Source organism: Sceloporus occidentalis, unplaced genomic scaffold (genome assembly GCF_023333645.1).
Source record: "Sceloporus occidentalis isolate IW3139 unplaced genomic scaffold, rSceOcc1.0.p SCAF_351, whole genome shotgun sequence".
Lineage (NCBI taxonomy): Eukaryota > Metazoa > Chordata > Lepidosauria > Squamata > Phrynosomatidae > Sceloporus > Sceloporus occidentalis.
Genome location: NW_028317331.1, coordinates 354,237 through 373,862, shown reverse-complemented (window position 1 = coordinate 373,862; position 19,626 = coordinate 354,237). Strand labels below are relative to the sequence as shown.

Here is a 19,626-nt window from a genome sequence, read left to right as displayed (position 1 = left end):
AAGCGGGGCCTGGTATGTCAGTCACTGAGCCCAGTGGTGCCCGAGGGCTCCCGGTGTCCGTGTGCGCGGTGCTGGGGATGTTTCTGTGTCCGTGTGTCTGGCGCTCGGGGATCCCGGGGTCGGTATTCCCGGTGTTGGAGGAGGTTCCCGCGGACGCTCCTCAGTCTCCTCAGCGAGTGAGCAAGATGAGCATCCTCTCCTCCCCCGTCGCCTGGTACATTCCGCGCTCAAACACCCCTTCCCCCCCGGATCCGACGGTGAGACAGTCCATGTGCCCGGGACATTGCAGGGAGCTGGGAGATTCCAGTGCAAAGGGAGGGGAAGCAGGGAGGAGACGGTGAATCACCTGCATCTCCTGCATCCCTAGCCTCGCCCCCTCTGTGATGGTGAAGATGGTACATTCTGGTACCCAACAGAAGGAAAGAGATGGATGGAGAGGAGGGAAAAAAGATGGAGAGACAAGGGGAGAAAAGCCTGAGAGTGCAGGAAATAAAGACAGTCTGAGAGTGCAGGAAATAAAGACAGGCTGAGAGCGCGGGATACAAACAGTCTGAGAGCGCGGGATACAGACAGAGTGCTGGATACAGACATAGACTGCGGGATACAGAGAACACGGGATACAGACAGAGAGCGCGGGATACAGACAAAGAGTGTGGGATAGAGACAGAGAGTGCGGGATACAGACAGTCTGAGAGTGCGGGATACAGACAATCTGAGAGTGCGGGATGCAGACAGAGAGTGCGGGATACAGACAGAGAGTGCGGGATACAGACAGTCTGAGAGTGCGGGATGCAGACAGAGAGTGTGGGATACAGACAGTCTGAGAGTGCGGGATACAGACAGAGAGCGCGGGATACAGACAGAAAGTGTGGGATACAGACAGAGAGCGCGGGATACAGACAGAGAGTGTGGGATAGAGACAGAGAGTGTGGGATACAGACAGAGAGTGTGGGATAGAGACAGAGAGTGCGGGATACAGACAGCCTGAGAGTGCGGGATACAGACAGTCTGAGAGTGCGGGATACAGATAGAGAGTGCGGGATACAGACAGTCTGAGAGTGCAGGATACAGACAGAGAGTGCGGGATACAGACAGTCTGAGAGTGCGGGATACAGACAGAGAGTGCGGGATACAGACAGTCTGAGAGTGCGGGATACAGACAGTCTGAGAGTGCGGGATACAGACAGAGAGTGCGGGATACAGACAGTCTGAGAGTGCAGGATACAGACAGAGAGTGCGGGATACAGACAGAGAGTGCGGGATACAGACAGAGAGTGTGGGATAGAGACAGAGAGTGCGGGGTACAGACAGTCTGAGAGCGCTGGATACAGACAGAGAGTGCGGGATGCAGACAGAGAGTGCGGGATACAGACAGCCTGAGAGTGCGGGATGCAGACAGAGAGTGCGGGATACAGACAGAGAGTGCGGGATACAGACAGAGAGTGCGGGATACAGACAGAGAGCGCTGGATACAGACAGAGAGTGCGGGATGCAGACAGAGAGTGCGGGATACAGACAGAGAGTGCGGGATACAGACAGTCTGAGAGTGCGGGATGCAGACAGAGAGTGTGGGATACAGACAGAGTGTGCGGGATACAGACAGAGAGTGCGGGATACAGACAGAGAGCGCGGGATACAGACAGAGAGCGCTGGATACAGACAGAGAGTGCGGGATGCAGACAGAGAGTGCGGGATACAGACAGTCTGAGAGTGCGGGATACAGACAGAAAGGCTGAGATGGTAGAATCGTTTGCTGACTGGGGTGGAATAAAGGTGTCTGATAAGGCATCCGAGATGCCCCTGAGTGTTTATGGGGCTCCCACCCCTGTGGGTGCAGTCAGTTACACGTTCAGTACTCAATGTCTCCACTAGGCGGCAGAGCAGCCTCTGAAACTCATACAGATGGGATTTAACCCAGGGGCAAATAGTGACGAGACGACTCTTAACCCATTCATTGCCTGAGTGGGCAGTATCCCCCCCCCCCCGGGCTCTTTGTTCATCTCTTTACCTGACACACAGGAAGCCTCCTGACCCTGCCGCCCTACCTGCCCCAGCCCCCCCCCCGGTGAGCGGCAGAAGGCCTGGGGGCCGACATTCCTGCAGAAGAGCAAACAGAGGCAGATGGCACAAGCCGTCAGTCAGCGGAGCGAGCCGAGCCCGTCACGGGGTAATTACAGCGGCGTGTCTGAACACCGGCTCACCTGATCCCGCGCAGCCCTCCCCGCGCATGCAGACCATCCTACGCAGTCTACCCCGCGCATGCAGCCCAACCCACGCAGTCTACCCCGCGCATGCAGCCCACCCCATGCAGTCTACCCCGTGCATGCAGCCCACCCCACGCATGCAGTCTACTCCGTGCATGCAGCCCACCTCGCGCATGCAGCCCACCTCGTGCATGCAGTCTACCCCGCGCATGCAGTCTACCCCACGCATGCAACCTACACCACACAGCCCACCCTGTGCACGCAGCCTACTCCTCACAGTCTACCTGCACATATAGCCTACCTCTCGCATGTTGACTGTCTAACTCATTCATGTTACTCACCCTTCTGGCATTTAAAGGGTTAAGAGCTGCGTGTCTCATGCACCACGCGTGTAAATGGGAGTCTGCGTTAATTCCCCGTCACTGAGTAAGGAGTCTGTCTGCCGGCGCCACGTCCCGTTGGTGTCGGGGGTGCCTACACGCCCCGGAAATATTGGGGCTTATTCACTAAATGGCGAGCGAAATGGCTCGACACGTAAAACTGGTGTGAATAGCTGACCAGCTAATCCAATCTCACACCAGTAGTAGAATAAGTGGAACAGCCTCCCAGCAGAAGTGGTAGAGGGTAATACAGTGAGGGTATTAAACATGCATGGGATAGACATCCGGCTCCTGAATCTAAGACGAGACCAACGACTGATTAAGGTTTGAGTCGTTACAGCAGGAGAAACGGGCGACTAGACGGGGGCCGCCGGGGGCCGATCTGCGGACGGGTTCTGGGTTTCTAATCCTTAGGCAAATGGGGCAAAAAGGGGCAGGAATCAGATAAAAAGGAGAAATCATTTCTCTTCAATTAATTTACAAGCAGCGGTTCCCCTCGGAATTAGAAACCCAGAAGCTGCCGGCAGATCGGCCCCCGTCAGTCTATCTAGTTTAAATCACCTCACTGTATTAGCGTCTACCACGTCTGCTGGGAGGCTGTTCCACTCAACTACTACCCTCTCAGTGAAGGGAAACATCCTTCTATTAAGCCTCTGATGTTTTAGATGATGATGTAATGTCGGTTGTGATTATAGTTGTGAAATGCCCCTTTTACCCCCCGTGTGCGGACGCTGCTGCTCACGCTGTGAATTTGGGGCATTCAGGGCTGGGATCAGTAAGCGAGCCGCCTGGTGGGACGCGCCCTCAGAAGTGTGCTGGGATTTGCCCCGGGCGAGGGTGAGCTCAGGCGGGGTGTGTCAGCGTTCTGCCCGGCCTCGTGTCTCTGGGGGGGGAGGGGGGGAGATAAGTAAATAGCAGCTCGTAACAATGGGGCAGAAGCTTAGCCACGGGGCTGGAATGTGCCGCACACGCACCCTCATTAGCATGCAACTCCCAGCCGGCCCGCGACATTCATTCTCCTCCTGGAAATACCCGGCTGGAGGCAGATTCCTGACACGGACTCCTTTATTCTCCCTCTGCCTGGGGGGGGGGGATGGGGGACATCAGAATTTGGGTTTCCTGCTGTAACGACTCAAACCTTAATCAGTCGTTAGTCTTAGACTCAGGAGCCGTATGTCTGTCCTGCGCATGTTTAATCCCCTCACTGTATTACCCTCTACCACTTCTGCTGGGAGGCTGTTCCACTGGTCCACCACCCACTCAATAAAGTAAAGCTTTCTTCCATTCCATCTCAGCCGATATCCTTGGATAAAGGAGGACGACGTACTGATTCCTCCTCCCCGAGACGCCCCGATGTAACCCCAAACCATGGCGTCCAAATCCCAAACGGCCATCCGGGGCCCCAGAATCCCGCTGCCCGGCCATCGCGTGCCAAGTCTTGGGCCATTGGAAGCCGCGCACAGCATGTAAAATCCGTGACATTAACGTGTTTGTAGGGCCCGTCACGGATGCTCATACATGCGATTGCTGGAGATTCGCTGTGATCCATGTGCCCCGCGCGGTCACTGTTGGGGGACACGCGTGTTTTGTTGAGACGTGTCTCGGCGCATACTCGCAGGAATGACAGCTATGTGTACCGATGGCACTCGGCGTGAGAACCTCTCGCCTGCCCCGCTGCATGTTTGGGCCTGCAGGGCCTTGTCACCTTTACTGTGCGTGTATGTGTGTGCGTGCCCCCCGTGTGCCACCTATAGCAGTGAAAGAGTTAAGTGATGAATTGGTGAAGGCAGGGGTTAAAACCAGGGATATTGCAAGGAAGGGGTTAAATCCAGTTCTGGCAGCTGTACGTTACATAGGGTTGTTTGGCAGGGAAATGGTTAAACATTTGTACCGGGCTCTGGAAAAGAAGAGGTTAAACCTCTGGAAGTGGAAGTATGCTGGGCTCAGTGACCCCTCTTTAATACCCACCGGGGAGGGGGGGGGCATTGAGTTTGTGGAGGACCAGAAGGAAAGAGTGTAAGGGGGTCCCCTAAACAGCCTCACTCTGCAGACATTGCTGTGCCAGGGGAGGTTCTGGGGCATTAACAGGGGCAGCAGGGGGGGGGGGCGGCCCGTGGAGCGGGCGCAGGGAGGGCAGGCGGGGGGGAAGCTCTTTGTACCTGTGATTGAAGGTGAGCAGGGAGGGAGGCAGGGGGGGGGGAGCTGGGCTTAGGTGCAAGCTGCTGATTGGCTGTTCCGGGGTCCTGGGGGATATAAAGCTGCCGAGTGTCTCCCAGTCAGGAATATCCGTGCTTCGCTCTCCCCACCAGTATGGCCGTGTCCAGCCTCCAGTACACAATGGGAATCTCCAGCGGATTCAAGGTCTACATCCTGGAAGGTAGGCCCCCCATAGCCCCCCGCATCCCCCCATAGCCCTCCGCAGCCCCCGTGCCGGGGAGACGGATCCCGTCGTTCTATAGGCATTCCCAATATATTTAGCGTATATTACCCCAGCCCCTGCTGCCTACAGACACTATATATCGGCATATGTGTATATCTGCCCCTGTGCCATGCGGGGCCCCTGTGCTTCTCCCCCGTGTAAAGCTTTTATTCTTCAGCCCGCGAACCAACTGACTCAACTGGTGTTTGGAGATAGATTGCAAGCTCTCGGGCTAGCTGAGCCTCTTCTAGACCAAATTCCCTTTGTTGTTGTTGTTATTGTTATTATTATTATATTCATTATTATTAGTAGTATTTTTTATTATTATTAGTGGTATTATTATTATTATTAGTGGTATAATTATTTATTATTATTAGTGGTATTATTATTATTATTAGTGGTATTATTATTATTATTATTATTATTATTAGTGGTATTATTATTATTATTAGTGGTATAATAAGTAATATTAATAATATTAACACACCCGCTTGCCGTTTTGCTCCAGGTCAGCACAGTTCTCAGGACTCGGACCGTCTGCGACCGTTATCCAGCCGCGGCATCCCCGTCTACCCCATAAAGCGCAAGTGCAGCCCGGAACCGCGCCAGCTGCCGAAGAGAGTGTGCCCTGCCAGCAGCCAGCCCAGGTACTGCCCCCCCCCGGCATATGGGCGCCCAATGTAACCCCTGGGGGAGCGGGGACCTCCACCAGCCTTCCACCAATCACATTTCTGCTGGAGGATAACCGGCTTTTCCCGTCTCTTTCTAGGGGGAAGGTTCCACCGGCTCCAGTGAGTTTACAGTCCGTAGGAAGAGCGTTCCCACCGGCGCCTGGTCCTCACACCAACCTGGAACATGTTCTCCGAAGGCTGATGCCTGACAGGAGACCCCTGGAGATGAAGACGATGGATCAGAACCAGGACGAGCAGCCATTGGCTTTAGTGAAGAGAAAGGAGAGGCCCGTGGACCCCGCAGTCCTGCTCCAGCAGGTATGTGTCACCGGATCACGTGCTCCTGATCGCCGACGCGTTTCACTGGCTGCCGGAGTAGAGTCCTGACTGTGAAAGCCGACGACTTCCATGCCCAGAACCTCGCTGTGTCTCCGCATCCCTTCTCTCCGTTGGCCCTTCACTCTTTGCCTGTGGCCCTAACTCTTCTTTTTTTCAGAACCGACCCTCTGTTATCACCTGCGTGTCCAAACCCAAACCGGCAGCGGCACTGTCCGCCGAGCCCCCGAGCCCCCTACGGGAGAGCGATAGACAAGGTGAGTCCTTTAATAACCTATCGTCCACCGGCTAGGGCCAGAGATAGAATGCATGTTTACGCGTCTGGATAGAATGTTTCTTTACGTGTTTGGATGGAATGTTTCTTTACGTGTTTGGATGGAATGTTTCTTTACGTGTTTGGATGGAATGTTTCTTTACGTGTCTGGATGGAATGTTTCTTTACGTGTCTGGATAGAATGTTTCTTTACGTGTTTGGATGGAATGTTTCTTTACGTGTTTGGATGGAATGTTTCTTTACGTGTCTGGATGGAATGTTTCTTTACGTGTTTGGATGGAATGTTTCTTTACGTGTTTGGATGGAATGTTTCTTTACGTGTTTGGATGGAATGTTTCTTTACGTGTCTGGATGGAATGTTTCTTTACGTGTCTGGATGGAATGTTTCTTTACGTGTCTGGATAGAATGCATGTTTACGCGTCTGGATGGAATGTTTCTTTACGCGTTTGGATGGAATGTTTCTTTACGTGTCTGGATGGAATGTTTCTTTACGTGTTTGGATGGAATGTTTCTTTACGTGTTTGGATGGAATGTTTCTTTACGTGTTTGGATGGAATGTTTCTTTACGTGTTTGGATGGAATGTTTCTTTACGTGTCTGGATGGAATGTTTCTTTACGTGTTTGGATGGAATGTTTCTTTACGTGTTTGGATGGAATGTTTCTTTACGTGTCTGGATGGAATGTTTCTTTACGTGTCTGGATGGAATGTTTCTTTACGTGTTTGGATGGAATGTTTCTTTACGTGTCTGGATGGAATGCATGTTTACGTGTTTGGATGGAATGTTTCTTTACGTGTTTGGATGGAATGTTTCTTTACGTGTTTGGATGGGAATGTATACCGCCTGCTTCCTTCTGCTTCTCCTTGAAAGTGAGAATGTGTTAAGATCTGGGAATGTTTGCCGTTCGGGGAGAAGGGGCTGCTGGAGGGGGGCCGGTCAGGGGCCGGGGAGCGCTTGGCTTTCGGGGTTTTATTGTTAGATTTGTGGCCCTTGTGAGGTTCCTCTGGCTCACGGCTCCTGATTCTCTCTTGCGCAGTCTTATCTCGAGCCCCTGATGTGGAGGAGCATTTTCGGAGGAGCCTGATGTCTTGTTCCCCTCGTCCCAACGTTTACCCCCCACCGGCTCCAGCCAAGAATCCCAGCGTTTCCGTGGAGGATCATTTTTCCAAAGCCCTCGGCTCCAGGTGGCTTCTCATCCGAGCCGCGGCCGACTCTCCGTCTTCTCCTGAAAACAGGAGCAGGAACCTCCTCTCATGAAACCAGCCCGAAAAATCCCAACCGGAATGGCCCCCCGGACTCCACGCTTTGTAAATATATTTATTGGCCCCCGAAGGAACTGCGTGTAACGGATGTGATAACTGTATATAATTGGATTATTTTTTAATAAAATAAATGGAATAAATCGCTTTTTGGGGTAATTTCTTTCCAAGACATTTGAGTGGGGCTCAGAGTTGCATTAACCCTTTTAGTGTCTGAGGGTTAAAGTGCTCCGTGTTACATGTATGAAACAGATCGTGTCAGCAGTGGGGGAGGGGATGTGTCCGCCAACATATGTGTTTCTGCTGCCACGGGATTAAAAAAGTCCAAAAAGAAAATTGTCTTTAACAATAAAAAAAAAAAAGAGAGAGGAGCCCAGAACTAGAGGGCATCAGGGCAGGAGACGGGGGGGGGGTAATATGAGGACCTTCTACCTAAGGGGTAGTAGATACCTGAAATAGACCTCCAGTGGAAGCAATACAAACACAGTAACTGGAAAGCTTGGGTTGCGCATGAAGCTCTCCTAAAGTGAAAAGTGGTCCAAAAATGGGGCAGAATAGATGGCCAGCTGGTTCGCTTCTGCCCACTCTACCTGCGTATCCCTGTGTGGGGCAGCTGGTGGGGGTTCTTTAGCTTACAAGATCTCGACCACAGATGGTGAGACGCGTGGATGGCAGTTCTGGTTACACGTGAATAAACACACAAACACTTTCGTGGAGGCAATATGAGAAACCTAAAGCCCCTGGACGGGCAGTAAGGGGGGCGTCAGCCTTCCAGGTCTGTACGGCTCGCAAATACACTTTATCTGTCTTTCCACGAGTTAACCGTCAGTTCTTGGGGTAAGAGGCATGCCGGGGTAACTTGCACAGTCCATGCACGTTCTGCCCCTCCGGGGGGCTTTCGCTGGGTTCTGTGCCTCAACTTACATCAAAAGCCAAATTCAAGACTGATCTTCAAATAAAGAGTCTTTATCCAAAACCCAACTTTCCACAATAGACATTTTCTTAATTTGAGAAAAAACTCTCTTATCCACCCAAATATTCCGCTGGGGCATCCGTTGTCTACACGCTACCACCTCGCTGGGGCATCCCTTGTCTACACGCTACCACCTCGCTGGGGCATCCCTTGTCTACACGCTACCACCTCGCTGGGGAATCCCTTGTCTACACGCTACCACCTCGCTGGGGAATCCCTTGTCTACATGTATGATCCAAGGACCATTTGGATTCCGTGTAGCTGAAAGGGTTAACTATACAGTTTTCCGCATTTCAGCCCCCACAGGCGTGTTTAACCCCGTCTTGGGATTTGCATCTTAATTCCAGCCCTCTGGTATATGTTAGTGTTATTTCTCGGAGGAAATACCCCAGGCCTGTACCTTCCATGATGTAAGAGGGGCATCAAGGTGAGCCGTGCCCCTGCACCCCCCTTTCTTCCGCTTCCACAAGCGGAAGGCAGGACCTTCAACCTTGCCCCAGGTGCCCCGGTTATGGCTTTGTTACCCCCGCCTGACAGCTTCCATGGGTTATTATCGGCGATAGGGACTCCCTGAGCCCAAGTCATTCTATAGGAGCCCACCCAGCGCATCTTCACCTGAGAACCCCCACATAACTGATACCCCAAACTCACTCCCCAAAGGGAATACGTTACTAATGGGGCAAACCTTGTGGGGCTGTGTGGGGCAGTTACAATGCGGGGAGCCGACAGACCATCCTCGGAGGGGGATAAGGAGCCATTGAGATATTGCTAATTCCGGATCCTCCCCGTCTGGATCCCATCATAATTCTGGATATTCCATATTCACGGCCTTTGAAGTGTGGAAGCGCGCATTTAACGAGGGGTAATTAAGTTGCCCCCCCCGACGTTGGGAGGTTTGTGAAATGCGCTTGGAATGATCCCCACCTTCCTGGGGCAAGTCTCCACAGACCCCGGACAGGAGCAAATTCCTGCGTGAGTGCCGGGGGCCGACAGCTGTTCCTTTCAGGTGTTAAGTTTCTCAGACAGAAACGATGAAGCGGCCCCCGGGCTACCATTTCTGAAGCCGCAATCCAAACAGGAATCCGATCTCCGGGAAAACCGGTCCGACCGGAAACCTGGGAGGAAATCCAAGGCTCGGGGCCACTGTGTACCACGCGGTGGGGATGCCGCTGAGTGGCGGATTGGAGATTAAATAGATTCTTACCCCCCCGAGCACTAAAAAAAGAACAATGGAGCCAAACTTCAAAGAGGGACGGTCCAGGTGAGACAAAGGACCCTCCTGGGATCATGCGGAGTATTCGGCATCCCACGGACAACTGCCCCGGGCTCCAAATACCATGAAATATCACATGCCCAGTGACCCCGCAGGGGGACCCCAAATAACAGACCCCCAACGTCTGTTCATCATTAATGTGCAGGGCTCATCTTCCTCCTGCATCTTTCTTACCCCCCCCCGGTATTCCCTCTCATTTCACTCTCACCCCTCATGTGCCCCAAACACCTTCTTACACTCCCCTGGCACACAAAGGGTTATATTGGTTGAGTAAAGGGTAATTATTCTAAATGCTGAAACATTTCGAGTAAATTACCCCAGACTGGGGACGCCGGCCACGGGGCAAACATGGGGTGTCCCTAATGTGGCATCGGGCACGGCGCGTCAGGGGAACCGTCCTCTCCGGAAACATTTTCCAGAAAGAATAGCCCCCCGGATGCCCCACACAGCTGGGTTCAGGGTAGTTTAAGAGGGGACATGCCCCAAGTGTGGCAATTAGGCTGTTGAAAGCCGGAAGATATAGTTTGTCACTAATAATAACCCCGTGTGGGGCGCTTTTATCAGAGCCGCACCGGCGCCACCTGGTGGCTTTCCTAGGGACTTCGGCCGGTGGTTCTCTCCAGATGCCCCGTACCGTCTGTGAAGCGAATGTGGATTTAAACGACGTTAACTTCCTATAAAGGGCAAATCTACCCTCTAAACCCAACTTAACTGCCCCTTCCACGGGGTATTACTGCACCCAGCAGGGTAACTGCATGACACGTGGGTTCCAGGTCAGGATGCCACGTGGGGTCTCAGGATAATGATCTGCCCCGGGCAATCATTTTATGATGTGTTACCCGGTGATTGTGGGGGTCAGGCCCCGCTGAGCGTCTCCGGGGCCCCCCATACTTTCTGTGATTCCCGATCCATGACAGGAGACGTTATCATTTTATTGATTGGGATCAGGACGGCTTTATTTGATGGGATCCGGTACAGTTGAGCGGTACAGAGTATGACCCCCGATCCCCATCCTCTCTGGGTGTTCAGCGTCTGCCCCGCAGCTCCACGTTGGGTCCAAAAAACTCCTGAAGCAGAATAAAAGAAGGCGATGAAGCCGCCATATTTATAGAGGGCTACAAACTAGAGCATGCGCAGCGGGGGCACTAGGTATTGGTGTAACTGAGCGGGGTATTTAGAAGAATAATGGGGTTTATTTACCCCGTTTAGTTTATAAAGCCGTTTCCTGCTGTTTCTATACACATTATCGGTGCTTTTAGGGCTGTAGAACCCTGCGATCCCCTCATACCCAGCAAACATTCTCACCTCCTAGAAAAGAGGGGCATCAGGGGGGAGAGAGGGGCATCAGGGGAGGAGAGAGGGGGCATCGGGGGAGGGGAGAGGGGGCATCAGGGGAGGAGAGAGTAGTAGTGGGGAGGAAGAAGAACTGTTTAAATTAACCAGGAAAACTCATTTTCAGACCCGAAGGGCCCTGGGCCCCCCACGGGCTGCACTCCCCCATATGCTTGCCTTGATTTGATGTGAGCGCTCTGGGTGAAGAGAGTGGCTGTGATGGGGGCCGGGGGGCTGAAGCTGACACTGGGCCCAAACATTCCCCATGGGCCCTGCGTGGGACACCGTGACGGCACCAAGGTCGCCATTCGCCAGCTGCATAAGAAATGACCCCCCCACACCAGAGCATCCATTCCCCTCCGCATGCCGTAATCTACCTCGTTGCCATATCAGCACTCAGGCACATTCTGACACTCTTTTTTCTCCTCCACCTTCAGGGTCTGCCCATCTATAGCTGGACACTCAATTCTTGGAGATCCGGAGAAGAAAACTTCCACTAATTTGGTCGCCGTTTCAACAAAATCCCTTAAAAAGAAAAAAGCGTTTTCCCAACGAAAAGGGGTCTGTAGCCAGAGTTGGGGACAGACGGACAGACAGGGGGCTGTATCCAGAGCTGGGGACAGAAGGACAGACAGGGGGCTGTATCCAGAGCTGGGGACAGACGGACAGACAGGGGCTGTATCCAGAGCCGGGGACAGACGGACAGACAGGGGGCTGTATCCAGAGCCTGGGACAGACGGACAGACAGGGGGCTGTATCCAGAGCTGGGGACAGACGGACAGACAGGGGGCTGTATCCAGAGCTGGGGACAGACGGACAGACAGGGGGCTGTATCCAGAGCTGGGCACAGACGGACAGACAGGGGCTGTATCCAGAGCTGGGGACAGACGGACAGACAGGGGGCTGTATCCAGAGCTGGGGACAGACGGACAGACAGGGGGCTGTATCCAGAGCTGGGGACAGACGGACAGACAGGGGGCTGTATCCAGAGCTGGGGACAGACGGACAGACAGGGGGCTGTATCCAGAGCTGGGCACAGACAGACAGACAGGGGCTGTATCCAGAGCTGGGGACAGACGGACAGACAGGGGGCTGTATCCAGAGCTGGGGACAGACGGACAGACAGGGGGCTGTATCCAGAGCTGGGGACAGACGGACAGACAGGGGGCTGTATCCAGAGCTGGGGACAGACAGACAGACAGACAGGGGGCTGTATCGAGAGCCTAAGACAGACGGACACTGACTCTGGCACTATACACACACACACACACACACACACACTCTAATGTATACATACACACTGGCTAACAGTATGCACACACATTGACTCTAACACTACAGTACCTGCCTCATCACCCCCCCTGTGGCCAAGCCAGGGACAGGAAGTGATTTATAGTCGCCATGGAGACCTGGCGCCCGGGTTTGTCGAGTCTTGATTTACTGTATGAGATCTAGTATAGGGCAGGGGGTTACTCACGGGTATTCGGGGTATATCGGCTCACACACCCTCTCCCTCGTCCTTTCAGAATGTCCACAGGGAGAAGAACACAAACCCCACTCGCTCCACTCTGACCACTGGCTCTTCACTGCGATGCAATGTAACAAAGTAACAGAACACAATATAATGTAACACAAAGTAACAAAACACAATACAATGTAACACAAAGTAACAGAACACAATACAATGTAACACAAAGTAACAGAACACAATACAATGTAACACAAAGTAACAGAACACAATACAATGTCACACAAAGTAACAGAACACAATACAATGTAACACAAAGTAACAGAACACAATATAATGTAACACAAAGTTACAAAACACAATATAATGTAACACCAAGTAACCGAACACACACGCACACATACACACAACCCAATGCAACACACACAGGTACCTATATACACACTACCCCCATACAACACACACAGGTACCTATACACACTACCCCCATACAACACACACAGGTACCTATACACACTACCCCCATACAACACACACAGGTACCTATACACACTACCCCCATACAACACACACAGGTACCTATACACACTACCCCCATACAACACACACAGGTACCTGTACACACTACCCCCATACAACACGCACAGGTACCTGTACACACTACCCTCATATTACACACACAGGTACCTGTACACACTACCCCCATACAACACACACAGGTACCTGTACACACACCTGCACACACACCTGCACACACACCCGCGCGGGGTTCCTGTCTTCCCTTGGCGGCGGGTTACGGGAATCACTTACGGATGCAGCCTTTGACGTTGTAGCAGTGTCGGCTCTCCCGGTAGGGTCCCTCACACCATTTGCCGCTGGATACGACGCCCTGGCACTCGCGCCGCCGGTTCTGCACCCCGGCCCGCTTGGTGCAGCTGATTTTATCCGCCAGCCGGCTGCACTCCGTCCATTCCTGCCACTCCGACCACTGACCGTCAACTGAGGGGCACAAACCATGGCGTGAGGACATCAGAGAGGCAATTCCCACACCCACCGGCAGCCAGCGCAGGTGCCACGTTATGTGCAGGACGGGGGTAGCCCAGAATTAGACACACGTCATCTGTACACGCGTGTGAGTAGCGTGTTTCCTTCTCAGTGTACTCACTTGGACACGCGATCTTTGTGTTGCACAGAGTGTGTCTTGTTGGAGACCCCGCGCAGTCTTTGCCGCCATGTTGGGGTGGAGGGTTGTCACAAACTCTTTCTTCTTTATTCTGCCCGACTCCGCAGGTGACGGAGCACTCGGAGACCACCCTCCACTCACTCCATCCACCATCCACTGCGGGGACAAGCGTGGACGTCGTGAAACCCGCCCTGAAAACCCATTAAAGAGACCCCGTGCTGCACCCTGTGAGCAGCAGGCGAGGGCCCCAGTGGTCCCCGGGGCCCATTATAGAACCTCAGTCCCACGTGTGGCCACATAGGGGCGTCAGGCACCTACTACTTCTTCAGGGTTTTTATACACCGGAGGCCGGCATACATCGAGCGAAGCCCATTATTTTTATGCATTTTATATTTGCCCACCTCAGGCTGAAATTTGCCCCTCGTCTGCCCCATGGATAGCGGCCGGGGTTCTTTTTCTCTGCACACCCATCACCTTAATGGAGTCCGTGGTGGAACCCGTCGTGGTCACCGTGACTGATGGCCTCACCTGGACAGGAGGGTAGACCTTTACATTCTTGCGACTGCCCCTGGTCCCCGCTGCAGGGTCTCCCGCGGGGGATGGTGGATGGCGGGGGGCTGTTACATTCCCGCTGGCGCTCCTGGGTAGTGATGTCTCCAGAGCCCTCTCTGATACAGGGGGAGGAACAAGACCCCCACGGCCCCCAATTTCCCCAGGAGCCGTGAGCTACGGGCAAAAAGAAATTAGTGTCAAACCGGATAGAGAGTGGGGAGAGCGTCACCCGAACCAGGATAGAGAGTGGGGAGAGCGTCACGCGAACCCGGATAGAGAGTGGGGAGAGAGTCACGCGAACAAGGATAGAGAGTGGGGAGAGAGTCACACGAACCCGGATAGAGAGTGGGGAGAGCGTCACACGAACCCGGATAGAGAGTGGGGAGAGCGTCACGCGAACCCGGATAGAGAGTGGGGAGAGAGTCACGCGAACCCGGATAGAGAGTGGGGAGAGCGTCACGCGAACCCGGATAGAGAGTGGGGAGAGAGTAACGCGAACCAGGATAGAGAGTGGGGAGAGAGAGTCACGCGAACCAGGATAGAGAGTGGGGAGAGCGTCACCCGAACCAGGATAGAGAGTGGGGAGAGCGTCACGCGAACCCGGATAGAGAGTGGGGAGAGCGTCACGCGAACCCGGATTGAGAGTGGGGAGAGCGTCACGCGAACCCGGATAGAGAGTGGGGAGAGAGTCACGCGAACAAGGATAGAGAGTGGGGAGAGAGTCACACGAACCCGGATAGAGAGTGGGGAGAGCGTCACGCGAACCCGGATAGAGAGTGGGGAGAGAGTCACGCGAACCCGGATAGAGAGTGGGGAGAGCGTCACGCGAACCCGGATAGAGAGTGGGGAGAGAGTAACGCGAACCAGGATAGAGAGTGGGGAGAGAGAGTCACGCGAACCAGGATAGAGAGTGGGGAGAGCGTCACCCGAACCAGGATAGAGAGTGGGGAGAGCGTCACGCGAACCCGGATAGAGAGTGGGGAGAGCGTCACGCGAACCCGGATTGAGAGTGGGGAGAGCGTCACGCGAACCCGGATAGAGAGTGGGGAGAGAGTCACGCGAACAAGGATAGAGAGTGGGGAGAGAGTCACACGAACCCGGATAGAGAGTGGGGAGAGCGTCACGCGAACCCGGATAGAGAGTGGGGAGAGAGTCACGCGAACCAGGATAGAGAGTGGGGAGAGAGTCACGCGAACCCGGATAGAGAGTGGGGAGAGCGTCACGCGAACCCGGATAGAGAGTGGGGAGAGAGTAACGCGAACCAGGATAGAGAGTGGGGAGAGAGTCACACAAACCAGGATAGAGAGTGGGGAGAGCGTCACCCGAACCCGGATAGAGAGAGGGGAGAGCGTCACGCGAACCAGGATAGAGAGTGGGGAGAGAGTAACGCGAACCAGGATAGAGAGTGGGGAGAGAGTCACCCGAACCTGGGGGGTCCGGGAGCAAGGCGGAGAAACACGAAAAGGCAACATAACGAGTGTAATGTCCTTAATACCCCCACCGGGTAATGGTCCTGCCAGCATTTGCCCCTGGCTAAGGCAGCAGGATACATATAATTACCCCCCGTGCCTCTGCCCTTGCCTGTGGTGCTAGTAGAGATTACCACTCACTGGGGCAGATTTGGCGAGTGTTGCACACAACCGTCTCTTTCTTCTGTCCTCCGCAGGTTCCTCCGCACAGCGGGGGTGGGTTGTTGCACTCCCTGCTCCTCTCTATCGTGCCGCTTTCACAACTGACGGAACAGGATGACCACTGAGACCACGGCGACCACTCACCATCCTCTAAACCGAGTCGCGGTATGCGGAAGACAAGGAGACGGAGTAAGAGGAAGGGGCCGGGAACACAAAGCTGTAGCCCACCACTCACCCTAAACCCACACCCACCACTCACCCCAACTAAACCCGCACCCACCACTCACCCTAAACCCACACCCACCACTCACCCCAACTAAACCCGCACCCACCACTCACCCTAAACCCACAACCACCACTCACCCCATCGAAACCTGCACCCACCACTCACCCCAACTAAACCCGCACCCACCACTTACCCTAAACCCGCACCCACCCCTCACCCCAACTAAACCCGCACCCACCACTCACCCTAAACCCACACCCACCACTCACCCCATCTAAACCCGCACCCACCACTCACCCCCTAAACCCACAACCACCACTCACCCCATCTAAACCCGCACCCACCACTCACCCCATCTAAACCTGCCCCCACAACTCACCCCCTCTAAACCCACACCCACCACTCACCCCATGTAAACCCGCACCCACCACTCACCCAATGTAAACCCACCACTCACACTCACCTGGGCAGCAGTCTTGTAAAGAGCACGCCTGCACCTCCAAATTGCTCCCATTACAGTCTCCCTGCCCAACGCAGGACCTGCGTCTGCTGCGGATTCCTTCTTTACATGAAACTGAGCATGCACTCCACGCACCCCACTCTGTCCACTGAGCTGGCCTGGAACAGAGACAGACCGGGAGTGTGAGTGAGGGCTAATGTCCGAGTGTGAAATTTAATGGGCACTTGAGTGAGGACTATAGAGTCAGAGAGGGTGAGCGATAATTGAGCGAGGGAAGGTGAGTGATGACTAAGAGATGGAGCGAGTGAGGACTAAGAGAAGGAGTGTGAGTGAAGACTGAGTCAGAGAGGGTGAGTGAGGCTTACACTCGGTGTCTCGCATTGAACTGCCCATAAGTGTACATGCTGTTAGTGTGCGTTTGTTGCCCCGCAGGGGGTAGTTGGGCTCTCACCGGCAGGCCTGGCAGGGGCCCTGTGCGTCACGCCTGAAGCTGTATTTAATGTTCAGACAGCAGTCCTCTTCACTCACTCCCTCCCCGAGGTACGAGGAGCAGGACCCCGGATCCTCGTCCGAGTCTCCATAGCAGAGGACGCTCTCCGATCCTGGGGGGAGAGCGGCACGGTCACCACGGTGCTTTCCTAACACTAAAACCCAGCAGGAGGGCGTGCAGGGGGGGGTGCAGGAGCAGTGCGTGCAGGAGGGGGGTGCAGGAGCAGGGGGTGCAGGAGCGGGGGGTGCAGGAGCGGGGGATGCAGGAGCGGGGGGTGCAGGAGCCGGGCGTGCAGGAGCGGGGGGTGCAGGAGCGGGCGTGCAGGAGGGGGTATGCAGGAGCGGGGGGTGCAGGAGCGGGATGTGCAGGAGCGGGGTGTGCAGGAGCCGGTGTGCAGGAGGGGGTATGCAGGAGCGGGGTGTGCAGGAGGGGGTATGCAGGAGCGGGGGGTGCAGGAGCGGGGTGTGCAGGAGCGGGGTGTGCAGGAGCGGGGGGTGCAGGAGCGGGGTGTGCAGGAGCGGGGGGTGCAGGAGCCAGGCGTGCAGGAGCGGGGGGTGCAGGAGCGGGGGGTGCAGGAGGGGGGTGCAGGAGCGGGGCGTGCAGGAGGGGGGTGCAGGAGCGGGGGATGCAAGAGCCGGGCGGGGGCTAAGAGACCACTAGAAATGTCACAGTGGGGTATCTGTCCTGCTATTGCCCCTGGCTGCACGGTGTGGGGCACTTGGGGTAGAGACTGAAATACACTCTTTCCCAATGGGAGGGGGCAGCGGACCCCCAGACCCTTCCATCTGCCCCACTAACAAGCTGTGGGAGTCATTCAGTGGTGAATGTCAAGCAGAGACCCCCGGAGACCCCGTGCCGATCCCTGCCCACCGGAGCCACGGCAACCAATACAAACCTAGAGAAAACATAATCCCAAAATATTATGACATCATAGGGCAAATCAGACGATGTCATCTGTCAGAGCCCATCCCACGCCACTCAGGATCCCTACCATATAGCAGTACCGTGTATCTGCCCCTGCTGGGGAGCATAACCAGAGGATCACCCACAGCCAGGGGGGGGCATGCTGGGGGTAAGAGGGTCTCGGATTTGCCCCTCCTCTGTTTATCAGTGATGTGAAAGGACCCCCTCCTCGCCCACCCCCAGGAAGGAGGATGTCGCAATCACTGGGTGTGAAAAGGGAGGGCAGAGGGGCAGAAGTTCAGGGATGCGGAGAGGGGGTTAAAGGGTAACAGTGCACTCAATACAATGTGTTCTGGAGAACTTATTAACAAAATCTAGAACATCTAGAACACCTAGAACCCAAGCCTTTTCTAGATCCGAGGTCCAAGCTGCCCCTCTCCTCACACGCAGGGGGGTCCGTGGTGGTCTCCTCCACTCACCAGGGCATTCAGGGGCTTACGTGCAAAGATCGATTCAGGTGCCAAGTTTGGGAACTGGTCTTATCGCCATAGCAACCAGTGGATACAGCTACATTACATACTGTACTTTGCTGCTTAAACCAACCAATAGGAAGAGGGGCTTTTAATGTAAATGACCCCCTACGTATTATATAAAGCCCAGCATGTGAGGCCTCCACACCTCCGCGCATGCACACGGATCCCGCGCTTTATAGAAGTGCCCCCGGGGGGGTAAAGGTGAGAATAAGAGGCTCTTACCTGCACTCCGCAGAGTTAGGAGACCCCCGGCGATCAGCAGCAGCACGCGGCGGAACATTTTGGGGGGGGGAGTGGAAACGTCAGGTGTGGGAGATGGAGTGTGCTAACCCCCTTCTCCCCGGGGCTTTATAACACGTCCGAGTTACCACCTCCTCCTACTGCCCCTGCCCCGCACAGACCGTCCCAGGACAAACGGGAAACAGAAAAGCAGAAACTGCAGGTGTCGCAATAGGCGGCGGGGGAGGAGAACATGCGCTGATCCGGGGTAACAAAGCTGCCAGCTACCCATCCACAGGGCACAACTTAACCCTATACACCGGGGCCGCCCCAAGGGGCAGATTCGGAATAATAGAGCAGACGGCGCGTTCAGTGTGCGCTCGGCAGTCCTATCCGACGGAAGCCCCGGAGGCCGTTTCCATGACGGGAGCCTAAAAAGGACCCGACCAGGGAGTACATGCCGCCTAATGTCAGGTTTGCTGGAGATCTCTTGATGCCGGTCCTGTAGGGGGCATTTTTCATAAGCACGATAGTAAAGTTGGAGCTACGGCTGAGCTGGTGCGGTCCGCGCAGTGTGGAGATAAAACACTACATTTAGGAATCCGTTCGACCTTTCCGGGACTACCGCTACCCGCAGTCACCATGAATCCCGTCTCAACGATCTGCGCGCTCCTGGTATCGATACGGGAGACTGAAACAATGGACAGAAGGGGATTCTATGAATCTTCTGGGTCTCTGCCAGATGATGAGGATATTGAAGAATCCATTTTTCATAAGCGCCCCAGTGAAAGGGTCATCTGCCCCTCTGTGGAGTGTGCCGACCCGTCAACAGAGGCAAAA

General features: G+C 54.6%; 1 protein-coding gene across 1 annotated transcript; it reads right to left on the bottom strand.

Moving 5' to 3' along the window:
- Positions 1-11,510: 11,510 nt before the first annotated feature.
- On the bottom strand, positions 11,511-18,847 carry LOC149274057 (properdin-like). Its single transcript, XM_089505910.1, has 9 exons — positions 18,790-18,847; positions 17,093-17,285; positions 16,645-16,799; positions 15,935-16,105; positions 14,301-14,498; positions 13,755-13,928; positions 13,400-13,588; positions 12,599-12,707; positions 11,511-11,646 (listed from the first exon to the last, which is right to left on the bottom strand). The coding sequence occupies exons 1-9, from the start codon at positions 18,845-18,847 to the stop codon at positions 11,511-11,513; spliced, it is 1,383 nt and encodes a 460-aa protein (XP_089362036.1).
- Between the last annotated feature and the right edge of the window lie 779 nt (positions 18,848-19,626).